This window comes from Thamnophis sirtalis, unplaced genomic scaffold (assembly GCF_051295495.1).
Source record: "Thamnophis sirtalis isolate CommonGarterSnake01/CBP01778 unplaced genomic scaffold, rThaSir2_p1.2 scaffold_4, whole genome shotgun sequence".
NCBI lineage: Eukaryota > Metazoa > Chordata > Lepidosauria > Squamata > Natricidae > Thamnophis > Thamnophis sirtalis.
Genome location: NW_028261384.1, coordinates 94,291,734 through 94,303,918, shown reverse-complemented (window position 1 = coordinate 94,303,918; position 12,185 = coordinate 94,291,734). Strand labels below are relative to the sequence as shown.

The 12,185-nt window shown below is 38.7% G+C and overlaps 1 protein-coding gene across 4 annotated transcripts in view; it reads right to left on the bottom strand.

The window, feature by feature from the left end:
- Positions 1-10,290: 10,290 nt before the first annotated feature.
- The window catches only part of PPP1R1B (protein phosphatase 1 regulatory inhibitor subunit 1B), a 65,915-nt gene continuing 64,020 nt past the window's right edge, over positions 10,291-12,185 (bottom strand). For all 4 annotated transcript variants that reach the window (XM_087713461.1, XM_087713459.1, XM_087713463.1 and 1 more), the window contains one exon: positions 10,291-11,434. In XM_087713461.1, the coding sequence (XP_087569587.1) occupies positions 11,331-11,434 (104 nt within the window). In that variant the 3' untranslated portion in view covers positions 10,291-11,330. The remainder of the gene's footprint in view (positions 11,435-12,185) is intronic.

Below are 12,185 nucleotides of genomic sequence, written 5' to 3'. Positions count from 1 at the left end.
CGAAAAAGAAACAAAACAGTGGGACTGAGTCAAACATTCCAAAATGGGCCGAGGGGGCGGGGCATGGAAGACAGAAGGACATTTCTACTGGCTAAGAGGATGGGGAGAGGAAGCCTGTTGGCTGAGAGAAAATCAATTTGATTGGTTCAGAAGAGGAATGAGCTACTTACAGAAACGGAACTGGAGGGAGGGTGGAAGAGTGTAAATAAAGAGGTGCAAATAAGTGGTGGTGGGGAACTGGTGATAAGAGCAAGAGATTTGTCGAATGCAAGAGCATCGATCGATTTGTGGCCAATAACAGCCTGCTATTAGCTCAGAGAGAAACAATATTAACTGAAGAAAAAAAATCAAACGTAAGAGGGACCATTGGCTGCTCCTGTGAAGAGGCGGAGTCTGGAACTTTTCCGGGAAAGATTGAATTCTGGGAGCATTTTTCTGCAGTATAGCTGCCGTCTGGTTTGAATTTTTTTTTCTTTTTTGACTATTATGCCGTGTTTTAAGATCTCCGCATTCCACTTTTGGAATCACCCCAAAGAATGCTGGTTGTGGTTCTTCGTATGATTGTGCCTTGTCTCCTTTTGTAACTGAACCAAGTTTTTCGTCCGTTCCCAATCTCAGCAGATAGCAACACCTGACTCACCTGCTCTGGGCTTGTTAGTATTTGGGTGAAAATCCTAAAGATGCTTTTTTTTTTCCCCAAGAGGCAACTGGACTTTCTGGTTTTTTTTTTGAAAACTTTTCGCTTCTCATCCAAGCAGCTTCAGATGCTTTCTTGGATGAGAAGCGAAAGTCTTCAAAGAAAAAACAGAAAGTCCAGTTGCCTCTTGAAAAAAGCACCTTTGGGACAACCATGACCTGGATGACTGAGAATCTCCATAGACATTTGGATGAAAAATCTCGGAAGAAGAATCCCAGAGCCATAGGTTAGTGATAGGAAGTGAAAAGAAATCCTGGAATAAAGCAGCAGTAAGCCATTGATGTAGAGCTGCCCAGAAAACTATGGATCGGGTAGTAGGGTTTTTCCGATGCCTTCCATTCTTAAAAGAGAGAGAAAAGATCTTATCTTTCTTCCTGTCAAAAGAGTTTTAGATATGGCGAGTTGCTTCTCAAGATTAAACATTCAGCCTCTTCACTCTCTCGGGTCTTATAGAGATTTTAAGAATTTGGTTTCACCTGTTCATCTTCATTGCCATTCTCTAAATCTGTTCCAAAATCTTCCAGTTAAAATATATTCCCAGAACTAGATTCATTATGCAAGATGAATAATTTTGTTATCCCATCTTTTTTATACAATACTAGCTGGATACCTGTGCTTCACTACGAAACTATGTGATGGGGCTTGATAAATTGACACTTAAAGCTTGAAAATTAATGAGCAGTTAAGGTGAAGGATGCTGTACCTTGTGGAGTTCTTGCATACTCTCAACCCACCAGGATTACAACCTCATGTCCTCTACCTCAAGGTTGGCGCTCCAATCATGCTGTTAGGCATTCTAAGCCCTCCAAAATTGCAATGACACCAGGCTTCAGGTGAAAGACTGTACAAACACAAAATCGAAGCCACGATTTTCACAGATGTCAATCAGAGAGAAACTGGTTTCATCCCCTGAATTCCTCTGATCCCATCAGACTACCACTTCGAGTTCAAATGTCTACAAATTCCTGTTAGGGTGTGCTATGCCATCACCATCAATAAGGCACAGGGATAGACTTTGAAAGTGGCTAGTGTGCATCTGAAGAGTGACTGTTTCTCCCATGGCCAGTTCTACCATGGCACGACAAAACCGCGCTCCACTAAAGCGCGCCCGATTAAACCGCGTCGCTGACGTCATCAGCAGGGCGACAACAGCGACCGTGGAAAAAAAAGGGCGCTTTAAATAGCGCTTTGAAAGCAAGCCGATTCAAGTTAAGGTAAGGGTTAGGGTTAGGTTAAGGGTTAGGGTTAGGTTTAGGGTTAGGTTAAGGGGTAGGTTAAGGGTTAGGATTAGGTTTAGCGTTAGGTTAAGGGTTACGGTTAGGTTTAGGGTTAGGTTAAGGGTTAGGTTAGGGTTAGGATTAGGTTTAGGGGGTTAGGGTTAGGTTTAGGGGTTAATTTTAGCTTTAGCGTTTACAGCGTGCTTTTTTCTTCGCGCTGTCATGACGTCAGCTACGCGGTTTCGACGAGCGTGCTTTAGTCGAACGCGGTTTTGTGGTGGAACCAGTTCTACGTGGCGTGCTCCAGAGTCAGTTCACCTGACATGTGGTTATCCTCCAGCAGAGAGCAAAACCAGGAATGTTGTTGACAGGGAAGTCCTGAGCAATTCATCTGAGGGAGGAATTGAAAGTCCATGCTATGCAAGTTATTAGCCTGGCTACGTAAGATGAAAAAGCCAGGGGTGCTGGTGGCATTTTCCCCTTTTCCCTTTAACTGGTCTTAATTAGAAGGAACAGATTTGTCTGAACTGAGGGGGTCAGTGTAAGAAGTGAGTTGGGGCTGGGACATTATGGAGGAGAAATTTGGTTCACAATCCATTGGCTGATTGGTGATTGGTGAGTGAGGAGTGGAATGTCTGCCAGTTTGAACTGAGGTAACAGAATTTGAGGCAACTGGCAGTTGGAACAGGGGAGGGAGAATAGAATGTTTAACACCTTAGCATCAGAGCACGTTAATCTATATATAGATTATTATTTATATATATATAAATACTGTATGAGAAATACTAATGATCTGATGGTCATTTTGAAAAATCCTTTCTTAGCAAGCACCTAGAAGCCAAGAGGAGCGAATTTCAAGTTTGTAGGGTTTACAGTTCTGGAGATTTTGGGATGAGTGAGTGGATTTGGCTTATAGATAGATATAGATATATAGATATAACTCAAGGTAGCAGACACCTACTCCTCTTGTCTTGTATTTTCCTTACAATAACAGCCCAGAAGGCAGGCTTGAGAAGGACTGACCAAAGGAGGCCTGGAATAACAGTATCCTAGTTTTTAAGCTAGCACCTTAGCTACTACATCAAACTAGCTCTCAATATTAATATGCCCAATAGAGAGGAGTGATTACAGTAGGGCCAATGATATGCAAATTAATCATTTTTGTAGTTGCATCATACTGGTGGCTCACTAGAGTATATTTGATGTTTGTACATGGTGGAGTTTCTATTTTTTTCCAAGTACAAAATTAGAACCAAAGGAAACTTTTTATAGACACTTTCATTGGTATAATCACCAATTACGTTCCTTATTCACTGCCAGCTATGATCCCAAGAATTTATCTCTGTGTGCAGGCTTTTTTTTAAAATTGAATTTGATTATATAGAACTGTTTTTGATATTTTGGTGTCCAGTTTGGTAGAGTGGTTATGGGATCAGGATAGAAACTTGGGAGACTATGAATTCTCATCCTGCCTTAGGCACGAAGGTGATTGGGTGACTTAGGGCCAGCCACTCTCCTGCCTAGGAGGCAGGTAATGAGAAATCATTTCTGAAATTGCACCAAGAAAACTACAGGGACTTGTCCAAGGGGAGTCACTATGTGTCAACACTAGTTTGAAGGCACCCTCTTCTCGGTCTGAAAATACCAAGTTTGGGAAGGACCTCTTCAAGGTCTTTTGATATTGTTATGACTTTACTAGCTTGAACAGTATGGGATCATTAACAAACTTACCTATTTCAGTACTCATTCATAATTTCATACTTTGAATGACTTTCCAATTTGAAAATTGTCAATTTATTCCTATTCTGTTTTTTGCTCTTTGATCAGTTAATAAAAATGCACATCTTCCTGTTCCATGATTTCTGAGTTTCTTTGCACTTTTTGTGAATGACCATTTTACTTATTTGAATTTGATATCAAATTTTGGAATTCCCAGTACTTGTTCTATTTAATGTTGTAACATCTTGTCAATCATTCTTTAGATGCGGACAGTTTACAGTTATATTTAATAGCTGTGAACTGAATTGCTTGCGGTTTTGTTAATTTAAATGTTTTTTCTCTTTATTTGGTTTATTTCTGAATTAAACAAAGCATTATTAAATGTGTATCAAACATACCATCAGGAAATTTTTAAAGTACATTATTTCTGTGGAGTAGATGCAATAATATTCACCATTTGTCAAAAACATTTTGGTTATGTCTTAAGCAAAGAAAGAGGCTCTTTATGTGTAGAGCTACCAGCAATAGGATTTCTGTCCATTTCTGTTGGAGGTATTGCTGGAAAATAAATACACACATCTGCTTCCTGCCTCCCAAAGCTATTTATGATTTGCTTGGTTTTAGTTTTACCTGTACCATGTTTAAGCAAATATTTTCCCTCAAGTACTGTGCTGCTTCATTATTGAGAGGGAGGAGCTGTTACTTTTGAGTGGGAGAATGAAGAATTCTTGGAATTTACAAGAGAGATAAAGTTTATTCCAGCAGTCCAGTTAAATCACACAGGCAACTATATATTGAGCAATAGTAATATAAGAAGATATTAGAAGTAGCTGATCAGTGACAATGATAGGCATCATTTCATAGTGCAGGGCAGTGGTGGGATTCAGCCAGTTCGCACCTATTCGGGAGAACCGGTTGGTAACTTTCTAAGTAGTTCAGAGAACTGATTGTTGGAAGAAATCTCCTTTTGTTTTGTTTTTTTGGTTTTTTCACTTTACAGGGCTAATCCTGTAAGGAAGGCAGGAAGGAAACATTCTAGTGTTGTTTCTAGCCTAATCTTTTTTGACCTGCTTACAGAAACTGGTTCTCCGGTTAAACCTTATTACATTGTAACAGCTAAGGCGAAGCGCCCATCGACCTGAGTGACCTTGAGTTGGCCAAACCCACCCAGACACATGACCACTGAGCCCCACCTATCCAGATAGTCATTAGGGCAGAGAACCGGTTGTTAAATTATTTGAATCCCACCACTGGTGCAGGGAGAAGGCAATAGTAAACTACTGCATCATGCTTTTATCTCATCTTCAGGTGCTGGGTTGTTTTTACAGATGGTTGTGAAGGTTTATGTTGACCACTGTTCCCATTACAGTACATTCAACAGTAACAGTGTGAAGAGAAATCTTCATGACGATGTTGCTGTTGATAGGATGATCTCATTGCTGTTCCCTCCTTATAAAAGTGAGGTCTAGCATTTCAGAGGCATGTGCGTTGCTGTTTCTGCAATGTGTATAATGGGAGCAATGATGGAGAATGATTTTCATGGTAGTCTTACTCTCAGTATTCATCTTGCAGTTGCTCTTCCTCCAGGCCTATTTTTTAAAAATATCCTTTATTTTAAAAAGAGAAGGTTAGTGCTTTCTGTAGAACTCTCTCACAAATGGTTAACATGATTTTTAAAGAGGTCTAGCATTAATCATTTTTTAAGAATAGCAAATACAATTTAATACAGGTAGTTCTTGACTTACGGGTCATTTAGTGACCAAAGTTACAATGCACTAAAAGCCATTATAAGCCATGACTTATGCCCATTTTTCACACAATCTTTGCAGCATTCCTTTGGTCATGTGATTTACATTCAGATGCTTGACAACTGGTTCATATTTATGATGGTTACAGTATCCCAGAGTCATATGATCATCTTTTTGGATGTCTGACAAGCAAAGCCACTGGGGAAGCCAGATTCACTTTACAACTGTGTTACTAATTTAACTGCAGTGATTCAGTTAACATGTGGCAAGAAAAGTCATAAAATGGGGTAAAACTCACTTAACAAATTTCTCACTTAACAAATTTCTCACATAAATTCTGTGGTCAATCGTGGTTGTAAGTCAAGGACTACTTGTAAGGTCTTTGATTAAATCCCAACCTAGAAACGTGGGCAATGGCATGTTGGAGCCACATATCTTCTTAGCCCAGCAACATAAAATGGCTTTAAGAGGATAATGCTCAATAACTCGAGTGGTGGAGGGAGCATATATAATGCAATTGAACATGGTCAGTAGAAATTGGGTCGACATTAGGCTCTAATGGTGTAATCATCATAGTGTTGATGAAATTCCAACATTTGGATAACATTCTATCCTCAAAATCTTGCCATTGGATCTTATCGCAGAACAGATTATTTGAGGATGAACTACAATGAGCTGCACAGCTCTCCTGGATAGAAAGGGATTGATTAAGAAAAACAAGGCTGAAGCAGTGGAGAAAGCCTGAAAACAGCCATTGTATTGTATCCTCAAGTGGGGAGGGTGCAAGAGCCAGCTGGTTTTACTTATTTCCTTGTAGAAGGCCAATTGGCTGGTTGTAAGTGGTTTTCTGGCAACAAGAATGTTTCTTGCTGTAGACATGATCCCATCTGGGATTTGGCTTTAAGAAGACAGTTCTGTAGTTATACAAAGATACCTCTCTGAAGAGATTAGACTTTTCCTGTAAACTGAGGGGAGAGTCAAGGAGTGACGAGAATGATTAGATAGAGAATTCCCAAACTTTCTATAAGCCTACAGTCCTACAAAAGCAATAACTTGAGTGGAGGGAAACAAGGATGTTAGTTTAAAGAAATACGAATAAATGTTTCATAGCTTAGTTGGTGTGGTACAAATCAAATAAGCAATTTGCTTGGTTAAGTACAGTGCAATAATTTGCTTCAAGAATTCTGAAAATATGAATTTTCATCTATGCCTTTTTCTGTTTTAGGAAATTATTTGTATACCTTTAATAGACTGAAATAATCACCTACTCATAATTTTGATCTATTCATGCAAGAAAAGCCATGAAACCTAATTTTCAAACACACTAGACATGATTGAGGGAAATAAAGAATTGTAAATATATAAGATTAGAAATATATATCAGAAAACGTATACTTAGAAAGGGGTGCAAGCAGCCTACATTTATTTAGATTATTTATTAGGCTTTTATGTGCTTCAATCCACAGACACTGAAGGGTAGCAAATTCTTAAAGTTAATTTAGTTTAAAAATAATAAAATAATGCTTAATAATCAAACCACCACAAAATCAATAGTATATAAGTATCACAATTACAACTTTCCCCATCTATCTCTCTGGTGCCTCCTTCTCAATCTTAGAATAATACTCTCATACCCCAAACCCAAAATCTGGAAGAGCCAGATTTTAGTAGCTCCATAAAATTCAGACAGACAATGGACCTTTCCCTGTTTCTAGGGCTAAGTTTTTTCAGAGAAGAAGGAGTGTAATGATGATGTGAAGTGATAAGGACATGAGTGACACAAATGGAGCATAAGTTGAACCTGACCATTACTTTCATCTTCATTTCCAGGAGTTGTGAGTTAAGAAATACCTTCAGGTATTTACCTATTCTCTATGAATGTGCAGAGCCCCATTTTGAGTCAAAGACAGCTTACTCTAAAACCTGAAGGCTACCAACTTTCAATTCTGATAGACAATTCAGCAGTATACCATAATTGATGGTATCAAGATTCATGGAGATTAGTTAAGGAAAGTGGCACTAGTGCTTACTGTCCCCACAAAGGTGCTCCACAACAATTTTCACTCCAGCCTGAATCCTAATTAAAAGCATTCAGATAATCTGTTTCATCCATAGCTCTTTATAACTACTGATTCATTACCTTCTCAATCATCTTTCCAAGAAAGAGAAAATTAGAGGCAGCATGTTAATTACCCATAAAGCTGGGTCTATGGAGATTCTCAGTCATCTAGGTCATGGTTGTCCCAAAATATGCTTTTTTTCAAGAGGCAAGTGGACTTTCTTGTTTTTCTTTTAAGACATTTCACTTCTCATCCAAGAAGCTTCTTTAGCTCTGACTGGATGTTGAGGAATGAAAGTACTTATATTCCTTGCAGATAGCTGATCGTTTGCATTCTTTTAGAGGGTCATTGAGGCCAACTGGAGATTTATTTGCATTCTCAGGGTCACCTGAGTAGTACAAATGGGTGTAGAATCAACAGAGTCCTTTCAGCAGTTCCAAGAAGGTTCCACACCCATTTGCAAAGAAAATGGGTGTTGCCTCTTGAAAAAAAACCAAACACCTTTGAAGTAAAAGGATTGCTTCTTAAGGATGGGTGCACTGTTGCTTCCTTCAAGGCAAGTAATATAATCCTCTCTCCCAAAGAAATATTCACCAAAGCTCTAACTTAGCCTACCATCACTTTTCTGACTGCTTTCATGAGGGAGATGCACACAGATCACAATGCTAGTATTACAGAGAACCTGTTTCACTTCCCTGAGATCTATAGAGATATCTCATAGCTTCATTAAAATTTCTGATATGATGTCTCATATAGATATTGACTGCAGGAAATTATACAGCACATTTGAAGGGCACTAAATTGGATCTTACCCACAACAAAGGTAGCAGAATTGATGGCATTCCATCAGAGCTTTTTAAAAATCTAAAGACAAAGCTATTAAAGTGCAGCACTCAATATGTCAGTAAATTTTGAAAATTCATCAATGGCCACAAAATTGGAAAAAGTCAGTTTACATTCCAATCCTAAAGAAGGGCAATGCCAAGGGATGTTCAATTGCACTGTTCAATTGCACTCATTTCACACACTAGCAAGGTCATGCTCAAAATACAGCAAGCTAGGCTTCAGCCAGAAGTGGTATTCAGCGGGTTCTCTCCTGTTTGGGTGAACCAGTAGCGGTGGCTGCGTGAGACTCTGCCCACCGCCCTAACGTAATGCATGAGCACTGTGCATGCGCAGAAGGAGGGGCGCAGACGCAGTGCATGCACTCACATTTCCAAACTGATAGGGAAGGTAAGTGAATCCCATCGCTGGCTTCAGCAATATGTGAACTGAGGACTATCAGAAATGCAAGTTGGGTTTCAAAAAGACAGACAAGCCAGAGATCAAATTGCCAATATTCACTGATTATGGAGAAAGCAAGGAAATTCCAGAAAAGCATATACTTCATTGACTACATTAAACCCTTTGATTGTGTAGATCACAACAAACAAGTAGCAACAGTTAGGACCAGACATGGAACAACTAATTGGTTCCAAAATGGGGAAGGGAGCACCACCAGGCTGCATATTATCACCCTACTTATTTAACTTATATGCAAAGTACCTCATGCAAAATACCGGGCTTGATGAATCAGAAGCATGCTGGGAAAAATACCAACAATCTCAACTATGCACACAATACTATTCCAATGGTAGAAAGTGAAGAAGAACTAAAGAGTTCTTGATGAATGTGAAAGAGGAGAGTGCAAAAGTTGGCTTGAAACTTAACATTACAAATCTAAGATCATGGCATCTTGTCCCTTCACTACCTCGCAAATAGAAGGAATGATAGGTTTTATTTTCTTGGGCTTCAAGATCACTGCAGACAACAACTGCAACCATGAAATTAAAAGATGCTTACACCTTGAGAAGAATATTATGGCAAACCTAGACAGTATATTGAAAAGCAGAGACATCACCTTGCCAACAAAGGTCTGTATAGTCAAACTATGGTTTTCCGAGTTGCAATGTATGGCTGTGAGAGTTGTACCATAAGGAAGCCTGAGCACTGAGGAATTGATGCTTTCAAAGTGTGGTATGGGGGAAAACTCTTGAGAATCCTTTGGATCCCAAGGAAATCAAATCAGTCAATCCTAAAAGAAACCAGTCCTGACTATTTTTTGAAAGCACAGATACTGAAGTGCAAATACTTTGGCTACCAAATGAGAATTGAGAACTCATTGAAGAAGATCCTGATGTTGGGAACAATGGAAAGCAAAAGGAGAAAGGAATGGCAGAGGATGAGATAGTCAGACAGTATCATTGACACAGTAGACATGAGTTTGGATAGGCTTAGGGAGTGGAGGACAGGGGGTCTTTGCATGCTGGGGTCCATGTGGTCACAAAGAGTTGGACATGACTTAGTGACTACTCATCAACAACAACAAAAACAACAAAAGAAATGGATCTTAAACTCTATTAAAAAGTGTCCTACAAAGAGGAGAGGTAGACTGTAATAGCTCTACTAACTGCAGATTAAAGTCATGATGATTGAAGCAGTGTAGAAGTTGAAGTAATACATAAATGAACATATAAGGAAATATTTGCTGGTTTTTGATTTCTGTATTACAAAATACAGTCTTGAATATTTGACAATTGGTTTGCTTGGGTTGTTTTTAGAAGCCAAACCTAAGGTTTTCCTAGAGATAAACATTGGAGGAATCATAGCAGGTCCATCCTTTTCACACTCCCATATTTGTCCTTTTTTTTTTTTATATACCTACTGCCAATGAACTTTGGTTTATGTATATAGTGATTGTTTGCAGAAGGTCAACTCCCCAAAACTCTGAAACCTTTCCTTCTGAAGTTCCTGGCTATTCATTAAGAACTGGCTTAAACTGTGTTGTTGGCACTTCTCTCCATAAAATACTCTTTAAATGCAGTATTTATTTACAAAGCTTTAATAAAGCAGAAAAAAAACATGGAATGGCATTGCCCAATGCACAGGGAGAAAGGCGTGGGAGAAAGGAAAGAAGGAAGAAAGATTCAACTATTCAGAGATTGGATCTTAAATTACAGCTCTCTGAGCCTTGAATAGAACAATGGATGTGGGAGATAGACTTAAAGATCTTTCTTTAGCTAATTCAGCTGAATCCAGCTATAAATTCTAGTTGATGAAATACCAAATTTTCACATTTGGTTTTTAGAAATCAAATGGCAATATCTTCAGAGAAGAAGTGCTGCCAGACAAGGAATTTATTGTGCAATCAACCTCCTTGATGAAATTTTACATGGTTTACGTAGAACATTGCTTCCAGTTACTGCATAACATCTCTTCTATTTCTCCCTCCCATCAACACACAATAGTTTCCATTTTTTAATAATGAAAATTAACATAGTTATATGATACTTCTTTATTACTAGAACAAGGCTCTATTTGTCTGGAAGCACCTCAGCAATCTGATTTCCTTAAATAATTATTAAAATTGCAAACCATGGTCATAATCATATAATTATCAGGTCTGGACGGGTAAGCAGAAACATTTAAAAAAAAACCAGAATGATCATGCTAGATCTAACCAAATGAGCCTCTAGTTCAGGGTTGAAGGTCAAACAATGAGTGTGGGGATGGCTTCTTTCCTCCCCTTGCAGTGAAATCTACTGGCAAGGCACAATAAAAACAGCCATCCTGCCACCTGTCCAGAACAACAGGACATCAGAGATATCTTGCCTTTGAACGTGAAGGTTCATTTCTAGGCAGCTTTCCGTTCACCCTCCTTCCCTTCACCCCTTCTATTGAATAATTCACTGAACATAACCAAACACTGTCAAATAAGATACAAATTCAAAAACAGAAAAGAGAGTAAGAGGGGAAATAGTTGTTAAAGGAAGTAATCCAATTGGTCTTGTGAAAAATGAGAGATTGCCATAAATAGGTTATCTCCCAAAACTATCCTTCACTTCCAATGCTAGGTTGTGGTGTGGATTGGGGGTGGAGAAGAACGGTTTTCCAGTTTAACAGCACAGGGAGGTCTCTCTTTCCAGTCAGAGTGACTCTGTTCCATGTCATGATCTGTGAAGGAAAGGGAAGAAAGATTAGGGAGAGGCAATTTTTTTTTAAAAAAAATGATTATTTCAAATCAATATAAAGGTGGCTTGTGAATTTTGGGAATCAAGTTTTATGAAAGTGTGAAAATGTTCTTTTTTAAAAAAAATTCTAGGATGTTTATTTGAGAATCACAGCATAAAAATAAATTGGAAAGGTGAAGAAGCTAGTTCATAGAATCCACACTGAGAGGGATGAAATAATTGTCATGCATAATTCCAACAAAGATCAGGTTTCTCTTTTTTTCCTCAAATTCCCATCCAGACTAATATTTGTATTTCCTAGACTACCTTATGACTTAAAAACGGGTTGCATTAATAAAAATAAAACATTTGGAAAGAAAACAGTTCCAGACAGCCAAATAATTGAGTCAATTTCTCTGTTAGAAGGAAAAATGCATATTAATTATATTAAAGAGGTGTGTGATGTATATATAGAGAGAGTGTAAAACTCTAAAGAGCAGGGGTGTCAAACCTGCCGCCCAAGGGCCGATGCGTTATGTGTTGGCCACGCTCACCCCTGTTTTAGCGAAGGGGAGAGAAATCGTGATAAGTCATGTGACAACAACATGAAATCGCAAGTTTGACACTCTTGCAACAGAGTCACAATCTTGGCCTCAGAGAATGATTAGAAGTTTAGTGTCTATAACTCTTTAGAAAAGCCCTCTTTCCTTATGAGCAGACATGTCCTAGAGCTGCACCTGTTTCTCAGTCTTCCT